The sequence below is a fragment of the Penicillium oxalicum genome, chromosome V, assembly GCF_001723175.1.
Source record: "Penicillium oxalicum strain HP7-1 chromosome V, whole genome shotgun sequence".
Lineage (NCBI taxonomy): Eukaryota > Fungi > Ascomycota > Eurotiomycetes > Eurotiales > Aspergillaceae > Penicillium > Penicillium oxalicum.
In genome coordinates, this window is record NC_064654.1 from 3,141,268 (window position 1) to 3,168,195 (window position 26,928).

At 51.3% G+C, this 26,928-nt stretch overlaps 11 protein-coding genes across 11 annotated transcripts; 5 read left to right on the forward strand and 6 right to left on the reverse strand.

Moving 5' to 3' along the window:
- Positions 1-266: 266 nt before the first annotated feature.
- On the reverse strand, positions 267-2,363 carry POX_e07105 (uncharacterized protein; the record flags this gene model as incomplete). The annotated part of the gene is made up of 4 exons (XM_050115915.1): positions 267-1,022; positions 1,141-1,558; positions 1,613-1,725; positions 1,881-2,363. The coding sequence occupies 4 exons, from the start codon at positions 2,361-2,363 to the stop codon at positions 267-269; spliced, it is 1,770 nt and encodes a 589-aa protein (XP_049968375.1).
- Positions 2,364-3,115: 752 nt separating this feature from the next.
- On the reverse strand, positions 3,116-5,089 carry POX_e07106 (Dol-P-Glc:Glc(2)Man(9)GlcNAc(2)-PP-Dol alpha-1,2-glucosyltransferase; the record flags this gene model as incomplete). The annotated part of the gene is made up of 3 exons (XM_050115916.1): positions 3,116-4,062; positions 4,135-4,272; positions 4,333-5,089. 3 exons carry the CDS (start codon positions 5,087-5,089, stop codon positions 3,116-3,118), a joined length of 1,842 nt encoding a protein of 613 aa, XP_049968376.1.
- A 342-nt stretch (positions 5,090-5,431) lies between these two features.
- Positions 5,432-6,386, forward strand: POX_e07107 (DNA replication complex GINS protein psf2; the record flags this gene model as incomplete). Its single annotated transcript, XM_050115917.1, has 3 exons — positions 5,432-5,545; positions 5,613-6,199; positions 6,275-6,386. The coding sequence occupies 3 exons, from the start codon at positions 5,432-5,434 to the stop codon at positions 6,384-6,386; spliced, it is 813 nt and encodes a 270-aa protein (XP_049968377.1).
- A 402-nt stretch (positions 6,387-6,788) lies between these two features.
- On the reverse strand, positions 6,789-7,504 carry POX_e07108 (uncharacterized protein; the record flags this gene model as incomplete). The annotated part of the gene is made up of 2 exons (XM_050115918.1): positions 6,789-7,085; positions 7,226-7,504. 2 exons carry the CDS (start codon positions 7,502-7,504, stop codon positions 6,789-6,791), a joined length of 576 nt encoding a protein of 191 aa, XP_049968378.1.
- Positions 7,505-8,493: 989 nt separating this feature from the next.
- Positions 8,494-12,378, reverse strand: POX_e07109 (Structural maintenance of chromosomes protein 2; the record flags this gene model as incomplete). The annotated part of the gene is made up of 6 exons (XM_050115919.1): positions 8,494-8,758; positions 8,847-9,520; positions 9,575-9,949; positions 10,010-12,167; positions 12,256-12,296; positions 12,352-12,378. The coding sequence occupies 6 exons, from the start codon at positions 12,376-12,378 to the stop codon at positions 8,494-8,496; spliced, it is 3,540 nt and encodes a 1,179-aa protein (XP_049968379.1).
- Positions 12,379-13,318: 940 nt separating this feature from the next.
- POX_e07110 (Acetylaranotin bis-thiomethyltransferase) lies at positions 13,319-14,405 on the forward strand (the record flags this gene model as incomplete). The annotated part of the gene is made up of 4 exons (XM_050115920.1): positions 13,319-13,709; positions 13,764-13,829; positions 13,898-13,954; positions 14,014-14,405. The coding sequence occupies 4 exons, from the start codon at positions 13,319-13,321 to the stop codon at positions 14,403-14,405; spliced, it is 906 nt and encodes a 301-aa protein (XP_049968380.1).
- Positions 14,406-15,110: 705 nt separating this feature from the next.
- POX_e07111 (uncharacterized protein) lies at positions 15,111-17,074 on the reverse strand (the record flags this gene model as incomplete). The annotated part of the gene is made up of 7 exons (XM_050115921.1): positions 15,111-15,206; positions 15,286-15,640; positions 15,706-15,971; positions 16,029-16,093; positions 16,165-16,589; positions 16,704-16,857; positions 16,930-17,074. 7 exons carry the CDS (start codon positions 17,072-17,074, stop codon positions 15,111-15,113), a joined length of 1,506 nt encoding a protein of 501 aa, XP_049968381.1.
- Positions 17,075-17,865: 791 nt separating this feature from the next.
- POX_e07112 (54S ribosomal protein L4) lies at positions 17,866-18,822 on the forward strand (the record flags this gene model as incomplete). The annotated part of the gene is made up of 3 exons (XM_050115922.1): positions 17,866-18,232; positions 18,307-18,473; positions 18,631-18,822. The coding sequence occupies 3 exons, from the start codon at positions 17,866-17,868 to the stop codon at positions 18,820-18,822; spliced, it is 726 nt and encodes a 241-aa protein (XP_049968382.1).
- A 630-nt stretch (positions 18,823-19,452) lies between these two features.
- POX_e07113 (Rab GDP-dissociation inhibitor) lies at positions 19,453-21,345 on the forward strand (the record flags this gene model as incomplete). The annotated part of the gene is made up of 8 exons (XM_050115923.1): positions 19,453-19,498; positions 19,561-19,585; positions 19,668-19,727; positions 19,793-19,820; positions 19,898-20,252; positions 20,311-20,865; positions 20,928-21,185; positions 21,257-21,345. The coding sequence occupies 8 exons, from the start codon at positions 19,453-19,455 to the stop codon at positions 21,343-21,345; spliced, it is 1,416 nt and encodes a 471-aa protein (XP_049968383.1).
- Positions 21,346-21,777: 432 nt separating this feature from the next.
- Positions 21,778-22,425, reverse strand: POX_e07114 (uncharacterized protein; the record flags this gene model as incomplete). Its single annotated transcript, XM_050115924.1, has 2 exons — positions 21,778-22,191; positions 22,333-22,425. The coding sequence occupies 2 exons, from the start codon at positions 22,423-22,425 to the stop codon at positions 21,778-21,780; spliced, it is 507 nt and encodes a 168-aa protein (XP_049968384.1).
- A 1,078-nt stretch (positions 22,426-23,503) lies between these two features.
- On the forward strand, positions 23,504-25,710 carry POX_e07115 (uncharacterized protein; the record flags this gene model as incomplete). Its single annotated transcript, XM_050115925.1, has 2 exons — positions 23,504-25,012; positions 25,087-25,710. The coding sequence occupies 2 exons, from the start codon at positions 23,504-23,506 to the stop codon at positions 25,708-25,710; spliced, it is 2,133 nt and encodes a 710-aa protein (XP_049968385.1).
- Between the last annotated feature and the right edge of the window lie 1,218 nt (positions 25,711-26,928).

Consider the following 26,928-nt stretch of genomic DNA (forward strand, 5'->3'; position numbering starts at 1 on the left):
AGACCCATGTGAAAGTGAGCAACTGTCGGGTTGATCTTTGGATATAGTTTTCTGGCTAGAAATGAGCGACGCAATTATCATGAAAGCTATTTTTTTTTTGCGAGAAAAGAACCCCCCGGTCGTGTGCCAAGCAGTCCCTTTGGTTTCCGAATATTGCCGAGGATAAGCGGGAAGGCACGTGTAGACCAGAGTGGACGCCTTTTAATCAACTGGGTTCAGATTTGCGCGTCTAGTCCATGATCTTGTTCGCCAGCATGCAGAACCGATCAGTCGATCCAGGTTTGTCCTCGCCAATCTGGCGTGGTATGCGATGCCGTAGCACACCATGGCTCGTCCGAGGCGCCGTATGGTGTCAAGGGTAGGTCGTAGGGCATTCGAAATCCTACAGTGGTTCGTGAACCCCCGGTCTCCAGCTGCGTGAACTCAGGCCGGTCCTTTTGAAAGCAGGGTACCATGACCGCTGACCTTGATTCCGTCATCGTCGATGCGTTCACCTTTTCATCCACAAACAGCTCTGGCCACATCAAAACACCAATCTCCCAGCTGGAGATTCGAACTTCACCACTCGGATTCACCGCCGCGCCCCAGGCTTGCGTAGACAGATTCGCAGACGTGACCATGGCCCAATCGATAGAGTCCATAGTCTCTCCGTCCGTGAATTGAATGTAGGTCTTGATATGAGGCGCTGCACGCGCTCGGCCCGCTTCTCGTCTGGTCCGAGGTGGAGGAGAAAGGTCATCCCCTGACAGATCGATACAGGTGGAAGACGAAGATCCGTCTCCTGCCCAGTGACAAAAAAACGGTCGCATGTACTCTAGTTGTTTGCGCTGTGGAGCGCTCTGCGTCTTCATATGTATTGAGCCCCCGGAAGCATAGCCCTCAAGTGAGCGACGGATCTCGTCGGGCGTGGGAAAAATAATGGAGAATTTGGATTGCGAGACTGGTCGTGTTGGCGCGAGCGCTTTGAAAAATGTCTCCATGAGCCATTTGTCTGTTTGGCCCAGGGAAGCTATGGATGAAATCTGGTGCAGAGTCAGTACTTGGTTCTTCCAGTCGTTGGAGTGGATTTCGCAGTGTCCATTCTCTTCTCTCTCTTTTTTTTTCTTTCTTTCCGCCTCATCCTCGTTTTGTATCTCTCACCTGTATAATAATATGTGGGCTGACTACAGAGCGCCTGATTGTCTCTGTTGTCTTGTCGTGAATTGGAATCCGACTTAGAACATCTTTCAGTGCAGGCCAGCCCCATAAGGTAGCATTATCGGAATCGAGCTTGCTGATTTCTTGCTTGGACGGTGTACTCGCGACAAGTACTGCCCGAACAGCATCAAAATCGAACCGATTTAATTCCCGAACCAGCGATCCTGTCTTCTTGGATCCGTACGCTCTGAGATACGAGAGCAGGTCTCGTTTGAATCGCGCACCAGTGGCGAAGGTAGCCTGTTGCGAAGCGGCTGTCGACTTGCCTGGCGCTTGCAAGGGGAGTAAAGGGGATCGCCAAATTGCTTGAGTCATATTTGCCCAATCTCCATGGATCATGTTCGCCGTGTGAATTATGACTCTGAGACTTGTTAGCGATCGTGGCCCACTCGTCTAGGGGGTTGTAGAGACTGACTGAGCGAGATCATCATGTCGAAGGAGAATCATCATTTTGGAATGGTGCGTCCCAAATCGTTCAGGCATGTATGCAATGATGGGTTCAACATTTGGGTATCGTGAACAAGCTTCCTGGAAATCAAGCCAGGTGTCAATGGTGACTCGTTAGATCAAATAGACTCTTCGAATCTTCATTCCGATCTTCCTTTTTCTTTCCTCTTGTTTTTCTCTCTTAAATTGAAAATAAAACGAAGAAAATTGAAAGATGATAGAAAAGTATAAATTACCTCGACGCGAACTCGATTCGCAGACTCGCGTTCCCAGGATCCATGCACCACTTTGACCTTGACCAGGCTTCGGACGTCCTCGTCAAATTGAGACATGAGAAAATCCACATCAAAGAGGTAATTGAATTGCCAACATTCTCGAATCATTGGATCACCTAGAAGATCCCGGAGTTTGACCGTGTCGACATTGTAGCCCTTGGATTCAGGGAAATCACGAATGTGAGTGAGCTGGATCGGGGATGAAATCACTTGAGCATCACTCGGACGAGCTAGCTCGTGAGATGAACTCTCTACTTGAGATACACTATGATGGGCACCGGCCAGCTCCTCGTACGAGGATCTGTCAGAGACTCGCGGGCCTTGCGGGCGAGCCCTCGGCGGCGGTGTGATGATCCGATGAAGTGAAGATAGCGGCGCAGATGCGCCTCCATTTTGATCTTCACTTTCCGAGGAAACTCGAACTCTTTTGGCCGGGTGCTCCATCACGACTTGGAAAGCTGGTGGCTTAAGGTTTCAAGCTGGCTGGCCCATCCTATCAATATCAATTGAGGAGGCCGAGGACTATGGGAATAGGTCAAAGCCAAAGGTGTCTACCGACTGCGGCTTCAACCTACTGCCGCTGTACAGCACGTGACAATATTGACCCTCGTCGGATTCGCAATGGCACGATCTTTTTGGGTTCCTGATTTAAGATTTGAATTCGATTGACAATATCAGCCCGGTTGTAGGTTGCTGGGCAGATGGCTGAGTGTCGGATTGGCAGCAGGTGGGAGTTGCCGGTTTCTTCGAAAATATGCCGGTAGATTGAACGTCACCGGCACTGGAAGGTGTATATTTCAAATTGTCAACCTAATCTGCAACGCCCTCACCTCACCCGTCCCAGCTATGACCTGCTTATTTGACCTGCGCGCCCGCTCGGTTACTACCTACTCAGATCAGTCACACAATATTAGCAATTAAGTTATTTTAAATTTATAGCTTTGCATGCTACCTGTGAATCAAATGGGCCGTTCGTGTGTGGGTGGATCGTGAAAATCGATCGTGGGTGCTTTATGGACATTGACCCCCATGCTTCAATGCCTGAGTCTCGTTAATGTCGGGCAATTTCTCCAAGATTGGCAAGAATGAGACACATATTTTTCAGCATTACATCACGAGTAAGGAATGCCCAAGATCGAGAATTAATGTACACAAAGTCACTATGATACAGAGTAGAAGATCGTCTGCCCGAGATGTTACCACATGAATCGCTGAATCTTGCCAGGTTCTTGCGGCCACTCAAATCCCTTGTATAAAAAGACATAGCCTGTCACCAAATTGATGATGATGAACCAAGCAGTCTCCAAAAACCTGGGGGCATTCATAGCAAGATCCGCGCGGGTTCTTTCGTTCTCATCTCGGGGTCTGCGCTGTCGGAACGCCTCGAGAACGGACGTGGGCAGGTGCAAGCGCCACATCACCCACGGAATGATAAAGTACCGTGGCTCGACAAGGGGTGCAGTCACAAGGGACAAAGTCGTGGCAGCAAGCCAAACGAGAACGAAGCTGACGCGGGGCACGTCGGCTTGCTGCTTTTGGCGTTGAACGAGAGACTGTTGAACCCGAGCCAGTACTTCTGGCGTAATAGGATCGGGTTGACTTGGCTTGGGTCCCTCCTTCTTCGTGGTGGACTTGCGTGATCTGGTGGGCTTTTTCGCCTCCTGACTTTGTTGTTTGACTGCAGATTTGGAGACAGCCGACGCTGGCTTCATACCAGCTGGGATCTGAAGAAGACGCGGCGGAGGTGGCAAGATGGCGAACCCAAAAGCTGAAAGCACCGCCCAGCCGCACAGGAAGTATGCTAGTACGGCAGCATACTTGATGGCAGGATGAATGCGGAGAAGAATGCGGAACACGTAGAAGACGTAGTGTCGGTTGTCGGCCAGGGTAAAAGGATGCACAATGGTGTTGAAATGGACAATGGCAAGCATCGCAGGGATGACGATCAGAGTTGCAGCGATGCTGGGCAGCTTTTTCTGCTTCTCCGGGAGACCGTAATCGATATATCGTGGAAGAAGCTTCTTTGGAAGCAGAACATTCAGGGTGGGGATGGCTAGAATGGGCCAAGAAAAGAAAGCAAAGTAGGGCCAAATGTAGAGCATTTGCGCGAGGTGAATTTCGGCGGTGTGATACTCCTTATGTCCTGTTTGGTATGAGACTTAACACTCTACATTGCAAGGTCTTGTGTTTTTCCTCATTATTTCGATGCACTCACCGAGAACCACACCGTCATTCCACACTACAAACGCACCGAACGCCGCGAGGATGACGAGATGAGGGAAGATAGAGGCGACGGTTGAGATGGGAGTTTTCGTAGCCACCGCCACGAACGATATACCAGTCTTGAAGTAATCTTGAAATCGAGATCGGCGTTAGTTCAATAAACATGTTGAATCGAGGTGTTTGGTCTGACCTTGCAAAGACGCTTCGGAGACGGGCGGATCATAGATCTCGTTTCGTAGACCCCCTCGGACAATTGCAGAAATTCCCGAAGATTCACAGGTCTTCGAAGATTGTCTGATCTTCCTGACTGCCTGCAGACCTCCGAGGAAAACAGAGACCCAGAAAATGTTTGTCTGTCGACACACCAATGCAGCCAATCCAAACAGCAAAAAGCCCAGGGTTGAGAGAAGGAAGGAATTTGCCGCGGAAGCTCTCTTGAGATCCCAATTATATGCTTCAACGACTGCCAATAGTGCGAGAATGTCGGTGTAGTATAGCCCGGAGAAAAAAAAGAGTGGGGGGAATAAGCAGATGTTCAGGACTGTATGGCTGAGCCACGCGCCTAATGGACGTGTATTGCGAGCCTTGCGAATCCCATCCGATAATGACTGGAGCCTCCAGGGAAGAAAGATTCCGGTCGTCACAGCATTCGTTGTTCGCAGAGCTTGAGTGTCCAGCTTCGCTGGCGATCCGCGCAGTGCGAGAAGGATGGCGCAAAGCCCGTAAGACCACAGATATAAGCCCGGGGGAGTGGTCAATTTAGAATCCCATTGCGTCCACTTATGCGCCCAGTACGCCTGCGCCTGAGGGACATGAAAGACCTCGTCGAGATATGGCTCGGAAACTTCGGTGTTGACCTTGGTACGCCAGACGGGGATGAGGAGGAGAGCGAAGGGAACGGCGTACCGCGCCGCACGGCTGATATCTGACTCTGAAATCAAACTCATTTTTCCATCGCAGGCGTGCGAGCTCGGCCTACGATCGGAATGTGTAGTGAGCTATTGGACCGAAAGATCGACAAGGGGGGGAGGGGAGCTTTGTAGTTATGAAGAAAGGTGGGGACAGAAGCTAAGCTTCAAGTGCAAACACTTCAAACTCCCGTATCGGGAAGTAATTGAGGCCGCGTTCAAAGAGCCCGCGCAACTCGCCGTTCTCTTTTTTTGGTACCTATGATGAGGATCGCGGCATAGGGCGACATGGGGGCTTGATTTAATATTGATTTGAGCCAAAATTGACTGTGCAGCCTCTGCCATTCTATTGAGCCGAAAGCTCTCTCGCGCGTGTATACAATGGCATTTCCATTGCCGCGGGGCATTATCGCTTCGGAGATCGCTTTCCTGGCGGAGATGGAGACGGTGACGGTTGTTCCTCGTCAGCGCCTGGAAGGGCTGGAGTTACTTGGGGTATTTACCTGGCCGATGCCCGCCCCCTCTCTCTCACTCAGACTGACTCGAGAATTCTCCATCTCAGGGCCCAGTTGAACCTCTCGTACCACCCCGTCGCGCCTCTCTTCCTCTGTGGCTGGCGTTGCTACTTAAACGCCAGCGCCGCGCCAACATCATACCGCCTCTCTGGCTTCACCCAGAGTCTCTCAGCCTGATCCTCGAAGTTGAGTCACAACATCAAGATTACAAGAACGCCTTCTCCCCTCCTCTGCCATTACCTGGACAGCCCAGCGCTCGGGACCAAGGGCTTGAACCCAATGCGCGACCCCAGTATACGTTAGACGGCAGCAGATACTATGCAGCACCGCCGTTTTTGCCTCAAAATACAGCCCAAACAACAACGCCTTCAAGAGATCCTCCTGCCTTACCGTTCCACTGGGTAGAAGTCGGGAACATGTTGCTCGACGCCGCCAGTGACGACCTTATAGATCCGGATCAGATTCGGAGGTTGCTCAAAGATCTTCGAGAAGTAAGAATGGCTAAGATGCGTTCCGGCGTAGACGTTCTGGATGACGCTGCCATAGGCGGAGGCGGAGTTGCACTGACCGGAGTCGGCGCAATGGAACTGGGCGAAGAACGAGGCTTCTTATCAGGAGTCGTCGATGGCCTTCGGTATGTGACCCATGACAAGCTGCTTAGGGAACCCTCCTGGAAACCTATTGGAACACATATCTCTAACATGAGTAGAAAAATTGGCGCGTCCAAGGAACAGGCTCGCCGAGAGCAATTGGCGGAACAAAGAGCCAATGGTGGGTACGATGGAACCCAAGATGAGGAAGAGGATTATATGGAATTCTAAGTCGCCAACCTGGCGGTCTGGGCTTGGAGCGACCCGAGGACGCGTTCTTGTGCCACACAGTGAGGGCTCCTCATGAGACGACAATAATGTATGCAACCTGATATACCCAATTTGACACAATTCAAGAAGACAATGTACTCGAGTAATGATAGTTGATCCAATTAGAATAACACCACATAGCATGCAGAGAAACAAACGCTTATTTATAAAACAAAAAACCTAGCGGTCGGTGCAGACTTGACCGGAAGAGCGAAACAGGCAAGAGAGGATAGGAGAAGACCACGGTCAACTCTTTTTGGAAAATGAAGTTTCACTTGAAGCAACAGCGACGCTGTAGAGCAACCAGGTTCTACACAGGTGCTCGTCCCGCGCTTGATCAATCAAAGGGTGTTCAGAGTGGGATTATTGAGGGTTCGATTGAAGCTTCTGTTCCATCTTCCTCCGCGCCGCCAGAATCATGTCGTCGCGGCGCTTTTGAAGCAAGCGCTGCCGTTCTTCTTTATTCTGCGACCATCCACTGGCGCTTGCAGAGGTGGTTGGAGTATCTGTGACCGCTTCGGTCGTGATCTGTCCCCTCAAGTTATATCGGGATATCAAGTCTTGCGCATCTGCTTTTGACGTTGCCGGCGCACGTGAGGGCTGGGAGGGTTGAGTGCTGACGGTAGGAAGCGTGATCTGAGGTTGAAAAGATGGAGGCGGCTGTACCGGAACGAAAGTTTAGCAGACGTACTAAACACTATTTGCAATGACTCCTACTGAGCGGGTCGCTCAACAAGGCAGATCCTCAAATTCGAAGATTCGACGAGAGAGTCGCCGTAGGTATGACACAATCTACGTACCGTTTCGAGTCCACGCCCCGTTAGAATCCTCTCCGTTGTGGCCGCAGCACTGCCACCATTGCGCTGCAGATCCCACATGATTTCTCGGATGCTCAGCTGAGGAAACATCTGGGAAATCTGCTCGACCTGAGCTGGGTCCACGGCATTTCCTCGCGCGCGGGGCCGGCCACCATTGGAAGAACCGTCATCGCGGCTCAAGAACCATCGTAGCACGAAGAATGAAACCACCGCTAGCGTCAGGAGCGACGGAATGTTCAACGACGGCTCGTCCTCCTGCATCGTGTGCGACAGGGTCTGTAATACGGATCACGGGCTGGGAAGGAAGAGTGGGAGTACTGCTCAGGTGGAAGGGCCGATGCCTAAGTGGCCTGGTCGCAAGAGCGGAGGAAGTCCGAGATGGGCAGTCGATCGCGTGTTGGCAAATAAATCGGTGTTTGCGAGGAATCGAGACTTCTGAGGTTCGGCAAGGGAGGTATTTCCGACAATGTATGACTGTCTGACGTGGGGTGCTGTTGATCTGGCAAGTATTCTAGTCCCTGCCGAAGCTTGGAACTGTTGGCAGTGGCGGCGGAGTGATTGTCGGTCAATGAATCGCCGAAACGTGCCGGTGGAGACGACCACCAATAGCGGCCACGGCGGGAAAGACCGCAGCATGTGGTCTCGGGAGGTATCAGTTCAATACATCCACTGGCAGGGCTGGAAGCATTATGAGAAGCCTCAGTCAAATGTCCGTATTGACCTATTAACCTAAGTCCTACTGCACGACCTTTGGGGTCACGAACTAACAACTGCTCAAACAGTGCGCCCTCGTCGTGATCTAGGGTAGTGGGTTAGGCATCGTAGACCAGATGTTTTTCCAACGTCATAGGGGACTTGGTTGCCACAATGTGAATCGTGAAGACCCTTGACAGAGCGAGCAGTGTGTCAAGATGACCACCCAAATTTATTGACAAGAAATTCGAAACAACGCTAGGGAAGATAAAGCAGTCTCGAGCAGCCTGAGATAAGAGAACCGCCATCAAATGCATGCCGCCATCCATACACCTATATCCACACCAGCCCTTGCCACTCCGGAGACCAACCCGAGTAGGGGTCTAGCAAAAACACTCAAAACAAAAGGAAAGAAACAACCCGCTATTGCCCATCGGGCAGTAAAGGTTGCGCGGGTTCAGCCTGTTTCCATGAAGAAGAACAACGGACCAAGTCCAGGCCATTCCCCTGCGAAAAAAAAAAAAAAAAAGAAAAAAGGCAAGCGTACTTCAACCCACTCACTTCATGTCAGCGGGCGTCAGGGCTTGCACGATACTAGTTCCCTCGCTAAAACGCGTACGGAAAATGCGATTTGCGTTTTGGAACATGCCATCCTTGAGTGACACAACGATGAACTGAGAGCCCTTGAATCGTGTCTTGATCAACCGTCCAATATTTTGGGTGTGGGAAAGATCGAGAGCAGCATCAACCTCGTCAAGAATGTACATAGGCGCTGGTTTGAATTGCAGCAGGGCCATGATAAGCGACAGAGCAATCAAAGAACTATAGAGTGTGGTCTCGTCAGCGTTGAAACAATAGAAGACCGGGGAATGAACTGAGGCTCGCGAAAAAAGAAAGAAAAAAAAAATACCGCTGTCCTCCACTGAGCTCAGTGAGGCTCTGCTTCCAGACCTTGCCAAGGGAGACCTTGACCTCGAGACCATCAGTGATGTCCTTGCCCTCTGGAGGGTCCAGCTTGGCAAAACTGCCAGGCAGGAGCTCATTGAAGATTTGGCCAAAATCTCCGTTGACCTTTACCCAGGTCTTGTGAAGAGCCTCCTTCTTATACTCGTTGAGATTGATGATCGTCTCCTCAATCTTGCTCTTATCGCGAATGACGGTCCGCATCATATTCTTGAGCGCAGCCTCCTTCTTCTCCACACTATCGATCATGTTCATCACCTTGGGGTTAATCTTCTTCTTCATACCCTGGGAACGTTCGGTCAAATTGCGTAGCGTGGACTTGCACTCTGCAATGTTCTGGTTCTGGAAATGGTATGGCGTATTCGGACGACCAAACTGCTCTTTTTCATCTGCGATCCATTCATGCTCTTGCTCCATGTGAGAAACAGCCTGAGCGGCATTTTGCTGGTCTTTCTGAAGCTTTTCAAGTTGGTGGCCGAGCTTTTGCATCTCCAGGCCGCCCTCTGTAATCTGTGATGACTTTGACTGCATTGCCTCTTCCAGGTCGCGCAGTTCTTCATCGAAGCCGGTCAACTTTGCGCGCTCATCGTCAAGCTGTGCTTGGGCGATTTCATGTGCGTCCTACAGCAGTCAGCTCAAAACTCCAATATGGTCCAGCCAGTACAGAAAACATACCTTGAGTCGCGACTGCTCACGTTGCAGAGACTGGATCTCTTCCACCTGCGCTTGAAGCGTGTTCTCGGACTCGGCCAGTTGTTCTTCAGCGGCGGAGAGGTCACTGCCTACTTGTTCCGAGTCCAGTCTAGATGACTGCAGCTCTTTTTGGAGCTCTTTGACGGAAGCGGAGTTTTTGTTGAGACTCTTCTTGAGCGAGTTCAGGGAATCCTGCAACTCGGCCAGTTTGGTATCTTTGTTGTTGTTGAATTCGCTCATGTCCTTCTCGATGCGCTTGATGTCCTTGATAGCTTCAGCGTGACGAGTCTTGGCGTCGACAATATCCGTCTTAAGCTGCTCAATGTTCGATTTCATCTCCTCAACAGCTTGGATGATCTGAAAATTACCAAGTCAGCCACTCATCGCAACTTGGTTCAAGAGGGTCAAAACACTTACCGAAGAAGAAGAGTTGCCGTTGATTTGCTCTTGTGTGAGTTTGATCTCATGGGACTTGAGATCTAACTCTTGTTTGATGGCCCGGACGGCATCCAGCTTCTTCTTTTCTCGAATCATGGTCTCTTCGAGAGAGGCCAATTGACGCTCCTTGCTGCGCATCTCCTTGGTGATCTCATTGAGTTTTTGCAGAGTGACGAGCACTCCACTCGAATTGGGAGAGCTGCCGCCAGAGAGTGTGCCAGATGGGTCATAGACATCACCGTCAAAGGTGACACTTTTCATTCGGACAGAAGGATCGAAGGTCACTCTCTTCGCAGTCTCGGCATCCTGGCAAATGAGGGTGTTGCCAAACACGTAATTCATCGCGGCGACAACCTCCTCGTCATATCCAATGAGAGACAGTGCAAGATCAACCTTCCCAGGAGCAATGTTCTGTGCAGCACCAATCTTCTCTGCTGAAGCTCTGAACGCAGAGATCTTGTTAAGTGGGATGATGGTAACTCGCTTGCGCAGTTTACCGTTCTGGAGCAGTTGAGTGCCAGTTTCGGCCGAATCAACCACCACGTTGTAAAGGCGCCCACCGGCGCAGATTTCCAAGGCCGTAGCAGCCGCAACTTGATCCTTGTTCAGTGTGAAAAGCTGAGCAACCAGACCCTTGACTTTTGATCGGTCGAACCTTGGGTGTGGATCCTGGTAGTTGAAATCGATATTGGCAGCCTTCCTCCTGAGTGCGTCTGCCCTCTGGCGGAGATCCCGAATATCGCGCTGAAGGCCAGCTTGCTCCTGGTAGATCTGCTCCTCCTTGCCAGGTTCGAAACCGAGCCGAGTGAGCTCAGACTCTAGCTGTCTGGCCTGCGATTTCATCTCTTCAAGATCTTTGAGCAGCCCTGAGTTCTGTTCCTTGGCTTTCCTAGCACGAGGTTCCTCTTCCTTGATCCTCTTCTCGAAGTTGCTAATCTTTAATTTCGCTTGTTCTTGGACTGTTGCGGCATTGCTGACTCGATTGCGGGCGTCTTGCAGTTGACCCTGGTATCCACTTTCTTGGCCTTCTTTCGACGCGACTCCGGTTTGAAGGGTCTGCAGAAGCTCTTCCTTTTGTTCCACCTCCACATTTTGCGCATCGAGTTGAGCCTTGGCCGCATCGTATTGCGCCTGGAGCCGATCGTAAATTTTCTTCTTCTCCTTGAGTGTTTTCTCCAATTCGCGGACAGATTTTTGGATCGCCGTCCTCTTCTCCTTCTCCTCTTCTGCACTAGCGTTTTTCAAGTCAAAGACAGTTGTCAAGCGAACCAATTCGTGCGAATAATTTTTGACTTCGTCCTCGAGTGCTTGGAACTTGCCACCTTTCCTGAGCTCTTTGTCGCGAGCAGTTCGGACCCGTTTCACGTCCTCCTCCAAATGAGCAATTTCGCTCCTCAGCTTTTCCGTGTTCTCCTCCAACGCCCGGACTTTGCTTCGTTTTCTGTCGCACTCTTCTCCGGCCACACGTAGACGTTCTCCACCTCGTACATAGTCATGAGCCACCACCAGTCGAGTCAGGCGCTCGAGGTCATTCTGTGTTTGCTGGAAATCGAGGAACGCGCGCTTCTCTGATCGAAGCTTCTCCAGCTTGGGTTCAATCTCCTCTTTCAAAAGCTCTTCAATCTCGCGCAACTTCAGTTCCTTCTTGCTCATTGTTTTGATCGCCTTTTCCCTCCGGTCCTCGAACATTCGCGTGCCTGCGGCTTCCTCAATCATTGAGAGAATTTCGACAGCCTTCATGTTCAAAACCTTGGTGATCCGTCCCTGCATGATCAAGAAGTTGGGGTTGTTGATGTTGAGTTGAACACTTTGGAAGAGATTCTGAACTGTTTGTTGCTGCGCCCGATGGCCGTTGATGAGATATTTGCTTGTGCCACCGAGCACGATCTGGCGAGTAACCGAAATGTTGGCGTACTCCTCGAAGCCAATTGGCGACTTCGCAGTGTCGCGGTTGTCGAACACAATAGTCACACTGGCTTTGGTGACACCGGCTTGGCCACGCTTGTAGATGAGGTCTTGGAGGTTTTGCGCTCGAACGGTGCTCATGTTGGTAATTCCGAGAACAAAGCAAATGGCGTCCAAAATGTTGGATTTACCAGAGCCATTGAGGCCAGTAATCGAGTTGAATGATTCATCCCTGCGAGATTCCGTTAGCAATTTCGCAGCGCAGGACTCATTGCGACAGGATTTTGAGCCAAGTGGGCTATGAAACAAGAGAAGCGCACCATCCTGAGATCACCGTTCGCACGGCGTAGGATTTAAATCCCTAATATAATTTGTTAGCCATTTCCGAGTCCCTGTCATACCCGACAATGACATACGTCTATGACAATTTCGATGATCCGCATGTTGTTGACTGCGACTCGGCTCGCGGGCGGAGTTCATCGAAAGTTGGGGAGGGCAGAAGAGGGGCGCGAGTTGTTTTGCCGCAAATCATGTGTTTACGGATTGCCAGTTCGAGCCTAGCCTGGGGTGCCCGCGGAAGACTGGATTATATAATCATACATTATGATCCCGCCCGGCGGCAATGGATCGTACCCATCTGCATCGGGTGTGGCAGTTCACTCGGACAGCCTGTAGTCTTATCGGAACCTGAACACCCAATCTAAATAATCAGTCAATCATCGGCACTACTAACTATTTAAAAGAAGCTCGCAAGCCATCAGCTAGAAAGGGCGATCTTTACGGGTAGTATGAATTTTATCAAGTCATTTTTGATCAACCATCTTATTTTATTTTCTCAATTCTACTTCCCCCATTCGAAGATATCCGCCTCGACCTGTACCCAAAAACTGTGGAACAGGGTCAGTGTCTCAAGCGCACACCAATCATGAACCCCAGGCGAAATGAGAACGAGTCGCTCCATTTTTCTCTTTGTCTGATTGTCCTTGGCTATGTGACTGTTTGACACTGGCGGTATCTATTAGTCCAATCATGTCTTGTGTTTGTTCTCTATGAGCAGAATCTTACTGCATACCCTGAGCGCGGAGACTTTTCGGATACTTTCCGCCAGGTACTCAACCATCAACCATCGACAGCTAACGTAGTAAGCCCTTTCGGAGGTATAGGTAGAGCTCAGCATAAATACCGCTCAATTTTCCTCTCTAAAACTAAAACTCCTAGTATCATCAATCTTGCAAAGTCTTTTCTTCCCAGGTCTATTTCTTCGCAGTTGTCCAAAATCTCGTTCCAGCCTTCAAGCTCTTCCCCAAAATTTCTCAATCAAAGCTGCATTATCGCCTGTTCTCGAGTCACGCTCTAAGCAAAGCCCATCTTTTCGGACTCAACATGGCTGCAAACACAAAAGGCTGGGAGAAGATCTTCAAAGATGACCAGTTTGTCAAGCAGTACAAAACCGGCGAACATATTACTGGTCGATTTGCCCGGATTCTTCTCGATCAGAGTGGCTTGCTCACCAATTCTTCTCCCGATACTTCGCTCATAGTGTTCGACAATGCGTGTGGTACTGGTGTCGTTTCTAGTATCTTGCAAAGTGAGCTTGATGATCAAGTCAAACGCAAAATGCAATTGACCTGCGGAGACATCTCACCGGGGATGTTGGAATACGCCAAAGCCCGGGCAGATGAGGAGGGTTGGCAAAACGCGCGTTTTGAGATCATCGATGCGCAGCAGTCCGGACTTCCCTCGTCGCACTTTACCCACGTTATTGCTTCGTTTGGTGAGTTGAGTGGTTGTTCGTTGAAATACTATCATACCTTTTGACTTGATTAAGTGCTTATTCTGCCTGGTGCGCTTCTAGTTTACATGGCGCTTCCAAAGTCACTGGCAGCTCTTGATGGTGAGTCTGACGAGTCTTATCAGGTCCGGATGATTTTCGTAGACAGCAGGCTGATACACCAGTCACAGATGCTACCAGAATCCTGCGGCCCGGGGGCACTCTAGCATTTTCGACTTGGATACAGCGTAAGTAAATCCAATTGCCGGAGCCTATTTACTATCTCCATATACTGATATCACAACAGCCGGATGGCTCTCCGTCATGCAGAAAGGTATCGAGACAATTCCAGGGAATCTTCCATTTCCCAGTGCCTCGCAATTTCTCGCGGCCTTGAATGGTGAGAAGTGGAACTCAATTGAATGGATCGTCTCAGAGTTGGAAAAACGAGGCTACCAGGACGTCAACGTGCGCCCTGTCACTGACAAATTATCACTCAACGTGTCTGATTTCGAGAACATGAGCATGACCATGTTTCCAATGGTGACCAAGGCCTTCTGGACTGAAGAACAGCGAAAGTACAGTCTCGACGAGGTTCGCCTTGCATTGAGAAATTACCTACAGAACACTTATGGGCACGAAGGAGACATTCCAATGCAGTGGACTGCGATTATGGCGACAGCTCGCAAGCCCAATTAGCAACATTCCTCCACTGAGAAACAAATGGATTCGACGAGCTTGTGCTACTTCCCGTCAATGCAGCAGCTCGATGTGTTTGCAGGCCTCATTGTATTTGATGGTTCTTTTGCGGTCTCTAGGAATGCTTGCTTTTTGTATTTTCTCGGCTCTGGAGACACATCTATGATTTAGCTATTACCTTAACACCTATTGCAAGGCCTTACTGATTGCACGACCAAATCTCCAACCTTAACAGCTGATAGACACAACTTGCGCAAAGCGGTCGCTTACCACCCACTAGCTAAAGGGGTCTACGCGCATTCGCCGTTGTCTAGAGCGAATGAGATTTCACTAGTGCATTACTGAGGACGACGACTTTTTACTTCATGATTAAACAGGGGCTTTTACCAAGGCAGGGGTCATGTAAGCAATGCAGGGGAAAGGTGAATCGAGTAGACTCTTTTGTCTACATTTTTCAAGATTGACGAGGTGGCCTTTGAAATGGGGTGATTCAGTGTCGCATTATCGTATCTTGCTCACGCATATGGCACCTGCAAATAAATCGGAAGATACAACGTGCCCACTTTTTCCCAACGATGACTTTCATTCAGCAGGACATTCAGGCAAGTCTGTGGGCCCACGGTAGGCTATCCACGCTGCTGCCAATGTCACCTTTAACCAACTGAACCTCGGCCTCCAGGGCAACAACCGGTGGAATTCATCCGACTATGAAGTGTGAGACTGACTAACTGCAGTACGGCCCACGGTCCGGGATGCATCCAGACGATTGTCCAAATCTTCATATCGCAGGATGAACTCGCGCTGTGTTTCGAGAAGACAAAAATCAGTACACTAAATGTGGCCGAGGGCTTTTCAGGGTGTCAAAGGCGACATGACTTACCCGAATCTTCTTCCAGCTGGTATGGTCCCAAAGCAGGTACACCCCGCGCTCGCTCACACCACGCTCCACGTCAACCGGACCAGGATAAGATTCATCACGGGTCAACCAGCACCGCTCGAGCTTATGATACCGCCATTTACGGCCCATCAATTCTTCCGCGACCAGCTCCTGCATGATATCGCGCGGCATGCTGTAAAAGATGTAGAAAAGCGTCTCATCACTGAAACCGGGAATTCGCGAGGAAAGCGGTTGGATGTTGGCAACGTTGTAGCAGGAAGGAAGGGCGAAGTCCTGCTCTAATGGAACCGCAGACATCGATGATACGAAGGGCGATGCGAACGAAGTGTGGAGTGGCCTAGTACGGTAATCAAGAATTAGCGCGAGGCTTCTCGCAGACCACGTAGGGGCAGGAGCAAATACTCAGGCTGGTTCAAGTCCAATCCCAAAGTCATCAGATCTTGCCCGACCGCGAGACTGGCCACGTCGGGGCTTTCACTGTGGATCATGCGAAGTAGACCATTGAGTCCAAACCTGTCCAAGTCGCTCATTTGGGCCAGAGGCGGTTGCTCTGCGCTTTGCAGGCCGGGCGCGGACTCCTGGACCTCGCTCTCCTGTTGTTGCCGCTGTTGCAGTAATTGAGGGTCGCTGAAATTGCGCTGACCAGAAAGAAGAGTATTGTTCAACTCCTATGACGTGATGTGTTAGTGGGTGCGATGCCTCGAGAAGATTCCGAATCCACCTACGTCTTTCTCTTGTCCCAGTGTTCCATTGGCTCCTTGGTTGGCCGGCGACCGTGACGATCCAATGCCTGGGCAAGGTCATGTTAGTCTTGCATTTCGAAGAACGTGGCACACCACAAGATCGACTCTTTTCTCGTACCATTGTTGTAGGTGCCGAACCCTGATCCCTGCATTATGGATGCCCGACGTTCCTGAACTAGTTCTGCAGCGACATTACCGACGTTGCCAACGTTGCGTCCGAGAGGCGGAAACTCGTCGATGTTGCCGGTCTGAGGTTGACTCCCAGCCCCTAGCTGACTGCTGATTCCTTGCCCACCATTCCTAAAATCGTCTAGTCGATTCGCAAATTGGGCAGCAGAGGGGAGAATGTCATCGTGCGAGGCTTGCGATGATTGCTGAGCAAGGAGTTGTTGGCTCTGCGAATTGCGTGAAGGGGGTTGAGACGCCGGAGGATGTTGTTGTCGCTGGACAGGAGTGTGTTGCGCCGCTCGCTGACTTGCGTTGGCCCAAACGGGATTTTGAGATTGCGATTGCTGCGATGTGCCCGAAAGAGATGGAAATTCACTACGGATGGCCAGCGTGTTAGTATCGTCAACCCTTCGAGCCGCCCAGTCGCCGGGTTGGTACTCAAGCGCACAATGCAAAAAGCTTCATGCAGTGAGGATAGATTCCACTTACGACAGATCCAGTGCCGTGGAGGGTTGAGAACCACCGAGGCTTTGCGCGAAACTTCCCATTGTGCCCACTGTCCGTTGTTGGTTGCTTTGCAGAGAAGATGTTCCGGGAAGATTGAAGTTCCAATTAGTAGCTCCACCTGGTTGATCGCCGGTCACTTAAGATCAGCAACGGCCCGCGTACTCATATCAACTGACCAGCACGGGGGAGAAGACTAATTTCGTCGTACCTATCTTTCCGTTCGGCAATCGTCCTGTGCCTAGCGTCGCATTTCGAGCTTGCGCCTGTTGTGGTGCGGGGAATCCGGACATGCCTCGAAGCGGCTGCGGGCCCGATCCTGGTGAAAACCAAAGTGTCGTCAGTTTTGTCTTCATTCCGTCTCAATATTGCGCTCCAAAATAAATTTGAAACACGAATCACAGCCAGACCCTCTTTGATCGCTTCTTTCATCACTGCATGGAAGTGAAGCTCTCAGTGGGCTAACTTCGTGTGTGTAAAAAACAGAATCATGTTCTTGGAGATCGAGCGGCTTTTCTTTTTTGGTTTAGACCAAAACGAGAAAGATATCATATGGCACTGGAAACCCAGCGATCTTTGGGGATCAAGGTCGGAAACTGCATGGTGGAGGGGCGCAGAAGATATTACCCACCAGGCCTATTCATGTCGCCGATTTGGACTTTGGGGATACTTTAGATATCTGCGAGAAAGATGATCAGGGGCAGTCAGAGACTTGCATTGACGTCCATCTGAATCCAAGAGTTGTGGAACTGGATAGTAATCGCAGTGTCCAGAAGGCTCACTTTCGTGAACTCACTTAATGCGGCACAACTCCGCCCGGAGGTGGAGTGAACTCGATTGGGTGATTAGGCGCGCGGATGCCGAGGGCAACAGCATCCAGACTTCGATGTCGCAGATCTGAAATTTTGAGATACTAGAGATTCCTCACCTTAAGAGTACTTGAAGGCAAAATATCTCAGTTAAGATTCACTCTCGAGAAGCAGAATCGTGGATTTGATCATCGATCGATTGTGCTTGATATGGGGACCATCGAAGACGGACACAGCTAGGCGCGAGCACGTGATCAGAATACCTCCGAACGCCGAAAAAACACAGGCCCTGGGATTGCTTCGACGGGTGAACGAACAACCACCTGTACCAACAAACAATGCATCGTCCAGTGGTCACCCGTATAGCTCAGCATGGAGGTGCAGCGCTTGCTGAGCTCCCTCCACCTTACCTTGCCCCCTCCCTCCATTTCTCGAGGAGTCGGGCTCCCGTGCAAACCTCCAGCTTCTCTACGACCGCCGCTGTCGCTGCTCGTCGTGGACGGGACATGAACAGGACCCGCGGTGTGTCCGCAATTCACCGCACTGGGCCGCGCTTCAACCTGAGTGCCTCCAAATATCCTCTGCCCAAGCCTGTCTCGCGGGACCAGATGAAAGCCCGCCCTTCCACCCCGAACCATGGCCTCTGGGGGTTCTTCCCTCCCACGCATGAGGCACTGAGCACCACCGAGTACGATGCTGCCTTTGGTAAGATTCTCACGGCCCGCTGTTCAGTCCAGTGACTTGTTATGCATTGAATGGTGCTGATGATTTGTTGTCAGGGCGACCATGGTCGGTCCAAGAGCTGCGCAACAAAAGCTGGGAGGATCTTCACAAGTTGTGGTGGGTTTGCGTGAAGGAACGCAATCGCATTGCCACCTCAAATCTGGAGCGATCACGGTTGAAGGCTGGATTCGGTGACCACGAAGCCAATCAGCGTGACGACGCGGTAAGCCTCTTTTTCTTCAATTCCAGCGCCCTCTTCCCGGTATCCCTCTGTGCAGGCAAAGAGTGGCCTGCAACTTCGCCCGCCAACCCATTGAGCGCTTCTTTGAAATCAATGACAGCCACGTGGTTGTACTAATGGCTTTTTCCCCCTTCTCTAGATCGTCGTTACTCAAAAGACCATCAAGCACGTTCTCCGCGAGCGCTTCTATGCCTGGGAGGATGCCAACCGTCTTTACGCAAAAGGATATCGCCCTCAAGACCAGGACACGATGGAAGAGACTCCTCTGGAAGAGCTGGCACCTGCGGAAGACCCTTTCAAAGAAGGTGCTGTGAAGGAGACCAAGCTGTGATGGCGAGGCTCTGCCAAAACCCTGGCTCCCATACCGGGGCCGCTGTCCCATGTACTGTAGATCGAAGATCATTGCCGCCATGATTCTTATTCTTGTCTTAGGTAATATGCGTGTAAAATATTGAAGACTTATGTACGAGTTTGAAGCACTTTGAATATACATCCCCCCTTTTTGATCTGCCGAGTGGATCAGTTGGACCATGTGAGATGAATTCGACCATGCGGTTGATTCTCTATCCCCACTCTCTCTTCAGGGGCTCGCAAAGATGGCCAGGGTGGCCAACCACGAATGAAGGGGAAAAAGGAGCACTCTTGCGACTTTCATGTGAGATGAGAAAGCTTGCCGTAGATGCGCTGATGAAGCCATGCCAGCAGATCCCATAGGACACTATTGATCCTATCAGACCAAAGTACCTGGAGACCGTGAGCCAGCTCGCACTGTCCCGCTGCCAACTCGAGCCTAGTCAACGCACTAGCGGACCCCATCGACCGGGTTGACTCTCTTACCGCTCCAACGATCCGCGGGGACAGGACAGCAAGAAAACCTTCTACTTTCTGGATCTTCACATTTCCCCTCTTCTGCTCCAAGTGGAACTCTTGATCATTTTGCCTCTCTCTCTCTCTCTTGATCATGGATGAGATCGCACCTGAATATGATGTGGTGGTGCTCGGCACTGGTGAGTACTTGGCTACCCCGCCATCCTCCCGCAGCTCCTGATTGACGAGACGTCTTCCTTAGGCCTGACCGAGTGTGTGTTGTCTGGGTAAGTTCTCACCCTCAATGGAAAACGGCTCACGTCTTGTTGAAGCTGAGGGGAGGAGCTAATTTCCTCTTTCCATCTCCAGAGTCCTGAGTGTGAAGGGTAACAAGGTCCTGCACATTGATCGTAATGACCACTACGGAGGGTGAGTGGACAGCAGAGCTCCCCCACCCGCGCGACCTACATCGAGTGCACTAACAATGAGGACAGCGAGGCGGCCTCGGTCAACATCGAAACTGTACGCGCTGAGCCAACCTTGTTTCCCCTTCGTTTTTTTCTTTTAAGGGGTGTGCACTGTACTGAACAGTTTCGCAGCTCTTCAAGAAGTACGGCAATGTCCCCGCGGGCGAGGAACCCTGGAAGAAATATGGAAGAGTGAACGACTGGAACATCGATCTGGTTCCCAAGCTGTTGATGGCAAACGGTGAACTCACAAACATCTTGGTCTCGACCGATGTCACAAGATATCTCGAATTCAAGCAGATTGCAGGCAGCTATGTCCAACAGGGCAAGGGTTCCAAGGCGACCGTGGCCAAGGTGCCTTCCGATGCCGGTGAAGCTCTGCGATCGTCTCTGATGGGCTTGTTCGAGAAGCGTCGGGCCAAGAAGTTCCTGGAATGGGTTGGCGAGTTCAATCTGGAGAATCCGGCGACTCATCAAGGCATGTTCCGTTCCACCCCCTCCGCGGCAGGTCGCATCAGCCTGAACATGCTTGCTAATTGAACTAGGTCTCAGCATCTCCAGCTGCACCATGAAGGAGGTGTACGACAAGTTCGGACTTGAGGACAACACGCGTGATTTCGTTGGACACTCCATGGCTCTCTGGCCCTCGGACGAGTATGTCAACAAGCCCGGCGCCGCCGTGGAGACCATCGACCGTATTCGTCTCTATGTCAACTCCATGGCCCGCTACGGCAAGTCGCCGTACATCTATCCTCTGTACGGCCTGGGTGAGCTGCCCCAGGGCTTTGCTCGTCTGTCGGCGATCTACGGTGGCACTTACATGCTGAACACCGACGTCGACGAGGTTCTGTATGATGAGGCTGGCAAGGTCTCCGGTATCAAGGCCACGATGAAGGATCGCGATGATCAGGCTGCGGCCATGAAGTTTGAGACCAAGACCAAGAAGATCATCGCCGATCCTTCCTACTTCCCTAACAAGGTCAAGGTGTCTGGATATCTGCTCAAGGCGATCTGTATTCTGAAGCACCCCGTCGACAAGACCGACGGCAGCGACTCCTTGCAGTTGATTATTCCTCAATCTCAGATCGGCCGCAAGCACGGTGAGTCGCGTGAATTGGTCTGTGGTGCCCTTGTATTGGAATTAGACTGACTCTTCGACTAGACATCTACATCGCCGTCGTCTCGTCTGCCCACAACGTCTGCCCCAAGGGGTATTATATCGCCATTGTCTCCACCATTGCTGAGAACGACGCCAACCACCATCTCGAGCTTGAGCCTGGATTTGAGCGTCTCGGCGCCATTGAGGAGAAGTTCATGGGACCACCCATTCCGATCTACGAACCTCTGGAGAGCGGCGAGAAGGATAACATTTTCATTTCCAAGAGCTACGACTCAACATCCCACTTTGAGACTACCACCAGTAAGTTTGGCCACCCTGCGTTCTTGGGCCCGCACCATTCTGAAGATGCTGACTTTGCTCTACTTGATCAGATGATATCCGGGATCTGTACCGTCGTGCCGCGGGTGAGGAGCTCAAGGTGGAAGGTCTTCGTGAGGGGCAACAGCTTGCCCAGGAGTAAACTGAATAGTGGCCAGCTTCTTTTGAAATGGTTTAATTGCTGCAATCGACAAACATCTTCTGCGATCATCTCTGGCTTGGTCCTGTTTCGTCTAATTTCTCTGCTGCTTCGCCAGCTTTCTCACGCTATTCCTAGGTGCCTGTTCAGGCCGACTTCAAGGCTCCCAACCGCTGTAGCAGAATGATACCTTTGTTTCCCCTTTTTCTTTTTCTTGTAGCCTACGCGCCATAGAAGGATGGATGCATACGGTGGAGGTTGAGTGGTCTGCGACCAGTAAGCTGACCAGGCACGAACAAGCATTGACTCTATATCTACCTGGTCAATGCAGAGGAAACCACAAGGAACGATCTTCTATTCTACCTACTTGCTAGGATCAAACGGCCGCATCTGCTTTCATTTCCAGGGCGTATCGAGAGGTCCCGGTTCATGCAATCAAATTCGCTGGTTCATCTCCGGGTCGGTGTTTGCTTTCCCATGCTCCCCCACCACACATACATCTCCAGTATTCGCTCTCTGGATCTCTGCCCGGAGGAGCGCCAGACGCTTGCCAACATGAATCACCTCACAAACGACTCTGATCTCCGTTCCTGTCGGTACGGGCCGAAGCCAGGTGACGTTGAGGTTGCGACTCACGCCCCCCATTGTGAATTTCCCTGGCTCCGAGACACCTCGCAAGATAATCGTCGACAGGGTGTCGATGAGCGTCGCGGCACACCCTCCATGAAGAGTGCCCAGGGCATTGCTCATTTCTGGGGTCACGTTGATCAGAAAGGAGACTTTCGCAGGCGGACCGCGGGTTGCGGACTCGAAGCGGAGGTTCGAGTCGGAGGCACAGACATCCCAATTCTAATGATTCAACCATCAGCACGCTTTCTTGTGCCCAAAAAGTATTGTGAAGTCCCGCATCCCCAAGGGGGGGAAAGCTTCTAGATTAATAGGCTCATTATGCGCCAGCTTATCGAGGGTACTCAACAGCAAGATACATACCTCTCCGGAACCCACTCCGTCGCAGCATTCGTAGACAAACTCCTCGAACTCGCTCAGCTTGCGCGCTGGTCTTTGAATTCCTTCGTTCGGCATTGTGAGAATGGTATCTTGATTTCCTGGGGGTTCAGGTGCGCCAAAAAGATAGGATTGGATCAGTTGACAAGTATTCAAAGGACCGCGAGTGAAGTCCGCTGTGTCCCTGCGAGTTGGTGATCTGGAACTCTTCTCCACACTGGCACACTCGGGAACACTTGTGCCTCGGCTGATCGCCCGGTATCATATCCAGAACGCCGAAATGCATGGTTCCTGTGTTTGACACTTCCACTTCGCCGGCACACAGCTCTGAAAACGTATAGGTCACCAGACTCATGCATGACCGAATAAAGTTTAATCCCAGATGTCCGTCTATCTTGAGCGACTCATGGTTGCTAGGTCAGCAAAGCCATTTGGCCAAGGTCAATAGATGTCCAACGCCCGCCCGAGCGGACATACGGGTACTTTATTCTGCAAGACGATGGACCGACAGAAAAGCGGGAAAGCGGGTACCGATGTGTATTGCGGTAGGTGCTGATGATGGCCTACCCCTCGAAATTCGGGCAGGGCAGATCGATCGCTCAATTTCTGGTTTCGTTCCTGGTATCCGCATTTCCAGAAAGAATGAGACATCATATTGGAGAGTTGCATCGACCTGATCGTTTGAACGGTCACCGCCTGGAGAGCTTCCCCAGCCCGGCGAAGTCGAATCGACATCCATCGCGTGGAATATTGTGGCCTGAGGCGCTCAAGTTGCACATGGTCGCTTTGCTCCCGAGTCTGTCAACAAAAACATCAATTCTGCAATTGACATGGTCAATCCAGCTCGCATCGTTTCACTTTGTCGAAATAAGATCTTCAAATGCGAGCGCATCAGCCTGGTTCCCTTATGAGCTGACTCTCGGTTGGACTTTTGCATCTAGCCAAGCGCCGGAAGATCGGTGCTTTCCATCGCATACTTGACCCTTCAAACCTACAGTCGACGAGATAGACGCCCAGGCATTTGAAGAAAACGCACGCGCAATTCGACCCTCTATCGTGCCACATAGAGTCAAGGGGGGAAAACAACAGAATACATTGAGAGAGTAATCTCTCCTGCAGACCACGACTTTTGAACAAACAGCCGGACACCTCAAACATGAAAGATCCTCGAGCTACGAAGCGAAGGAGGGTCTCCGAACAGTCTCCCGAAGACGATGATGGAGATGTGACGATGGAAGACACTGGTGACCTCAACTCTGCGGCATCCTCTCCCGAGCAAGATGCGGATTCGGAAGAAGACCAGGATTACAGCGGGTCTCCAAAAGGAACCTCGCGCGACCAGAGTGCTCGTCGCGGTAAAAGCGATGTGCCTGACGGGTTGAGGGAGGATGGAGTCGAGACACCTAGAAGCACGCGAACCAGTGGACGGCAGCGCAGACCACCACAACGCTTCGAAGACGTTCAAACACCAACCTCGACTCGAACTCGAAAAACGACCGCCACCCCGCGAAGCACCCGCCGCACTAAAAGTGTACAAAAGCCCCGGCCAGAGTCGGTCGAGACCTCCGAGATGGAAATCGATGTAAAACCCGAAAAGCCCACCGTTTCTGTTGCTAGGACGAGGTCTCGGAAGGGGCCGGCCAAGGCCAAGCCGCAGAGTGAGGAAGGAAGCATGGCTGAAGAACCCACGAGGGATCCTTCGCCGTCCTTGGAAGCAGATAATGGTGGCATTGATGATTTGTTGGACATGCAATTACAACACGATATTACCGCAAATACAGAACCGCAAGAACTTGACGAGACGGCCGAACCTCTTCCTGACTATGCGGAGAGATTCCAGGCGCTTTGTCAGTCCGGCTTGCAGGAGCCGCTTTGCGTTCTCACTGACGCTGTTCTCGGCAAGATCACTGGAAAGAGGCGGATGCCCCTCAAGGGCCTCGAGGGTGAATACGCCAAGGTCCATCACCTCGTTGAACAAACCGTCACTGTGGGTGAGGGTAACTCGATGCTTCTTCTTGGCTCACGTGGCTGTGGCAAGACGGCGATTGTCGAAACGGTTATCTCGTCTCTATCGAAGGATCATGGCAATGACTTCCATGTCGTTCGGCTGAATGGGTTTTTCCACACGGACGACCGTCTTGCTTTACGAGAGATGTGGCGGCAGCTTGGTCGTGAGACGCATACAGAAGACGACGCTGCCAAGGTCAGCTCTTACGCCGACACCATGGCCACCTTGTTGGCTTTGTTGTCTCACCCGGAAGAGCTGTTCGGGGTTGGTAACGGTGATAAAGTCACTGCTGCCAAGTCGGTTGTCATCCTTCTGGATGAGTTTGATCTGTTCGTGACCCATCCTCGACAAACCTTATTGTATAATCTCTTCGATATAGCCCAGGCGCGAAAGGCTCCTATCGCAGTCATCGGCCTCACCACCAAAGTGGACGTGACGGAGATGTTGGAAAAGCGTGTCAAAAGTCGTTTCAGCCACCGATATGTCTATATTCCGTTGCCAAGGAACTTTGAGGCTTTTGCGGAGATTTGCTTGGCAAGCTTAAATCTGGATGAGGATGAGGTTGAAGAGCTTGCGGACAACCTTGGCTCCCAGCGCTCAATTATGGACTCGGCTGGCTGGAACACTCTGGTCCATGGATGGAGGGAGTACTTGCAGGTGAGCATCCTACTGACGCAGGCTGTTCTATTAAACTTCCCACTAACCATGAGACCTTCGTTCTCCTATTCTAGGGACTGTTCAACGACACGGAATTCCAACACCACCTAAAGAAAATTTATCATCAAACAAAGTCAGTCAAGGAGTTCCTCACGAGCGCGCTTCTTCCCATCAGCAACCTGCGCCTCGGTGCAGGACTCATCCAAGATCCAAACTTCCACATCCCTGCGCCCAGAAACTTTGTCACCGAGTCCCTGGCATGTCCAGATCCTGCTCCGCTTCCATTCTCGACCTCGACAACTGCATCGTTCAGTCCTTCTTCCCTCCCACTCGCTCTTCTTCTGGCAGCGACTCGGCTCTCCGCGCTCTTCGATCCCAGCAATGACAGCCTCCCGGGCCAAGTGGTCGGCCCCCTGGCTCTATCATTTCCCGCCGCGTACGCCGAGTACGTGCGGCTGCTCACATCGGCGAAAACTTCTGCATCGGTGTCAGGTGCGGCAGCGACGCCTGGTCGTGTATGGGGCCGGGATGTGGCACGAGAGTCCTGGGAGAAGCTCGTCACCTGGGGCCTCGTCACGCCCGTGGGAAGTGGCAATGGCACGGCCGATGGACAGATGTTCCGTGCAGAGATCAGCTTTGAGGAGGTCGTGGAAATGGCAGGCACAGGAAGCTCTCTGGGTCAATGGTGGAGGGAATAAGGTCATATTTCTTGGCTATAATTTACTACTGTATGGGGTATTGCCTCAGCTTTGTCAACCCGCCAATCTAGTGTACATCATGAACTACGTGCGTCGCAATGAAATCTATCCCCGAGTCTATTAATTCCCTACTTTGTCCTGGATACCGCACTCGAAAAAAAAACCGGTCTACCACTCTTCCAGGCGCTCGCTCTTCTTGGAGCGTGTTGCTCACCTACATCAATTCCATAGGAGTCGGAGCTCCCACGCTCCGCAAACACGTGAACATATCATTTGGAGATTCGGGTCTGAGATATATCAAGTTCCTGCCGATGCCTCGCTTTCTCGACGTTGAAACTCGCCGTCGTGATTTATGTGGGTATCAAACATGTTCAATCTCCAGGCTGGATTAGACCGTCTTCCCAGCGGGGTGCTTCAATGACAAGAGTGTGGCACCTCCAGTCACCTCGTCGGTCCTTTCAAGTCTGACGTTCCTTCCGAACGTGTACGTGTAGGTTAGATTAGTTTCAGGTTATTCAGGTTGTGCACTCCAGTTGGAGGTTTGTTTATTCCTTGGCAGATGAAAGGGTATGCATCACCCGCTGTATGCCGACATGGGTGAAATGGGCAAGTGATCTGGACTTTTGAGATCGCACTGGACGACCTCTTTCAATATTCCTCTTCTTTAACTTTTGCCAATCTCGAAAAGCATCCGGTTGAACCGAGGACCCAAGACAGGCTCGGCTCGGAGGCAGAAATACTCTCTACCATGCCACGCATAGGCAGCTCTTCGAAGCAGATTCGATGAATGCTGCCCCTGTTGTCTGGAGGAACTAGACCATCCTGTCATGTAGCCAGTTACCTTTCCTGGCACGCCAAGGTTTCCTCCAGATATCCTGGTTCAAAACAAAACAGAGAGAAAACAAATCACCAAGAAAAAAAAAACAAAAAAGCAAACTGATACACAAAGCAAATGGCGAAATCCCAGTCCCTCACTGCCGACATAAGTACCGAAACATCCCCAAAAGGCTGGATTGCTTTGGCCATCTAGCCAAATGACCCCCTCTCTCCTCGCAGCCTGGAGGCAGCAGAAACGCGACGATGCACGAGTTGATTGGCCCACCCCGATATGCATGCACACGCCATGTACGCGTGCTGCCTCAGCCATGTGTCCCCATGTGCTCACAGATTGACAAGTCACGCACGGCTTATTTCTCCTACAAACGACCGGAAGAGGGA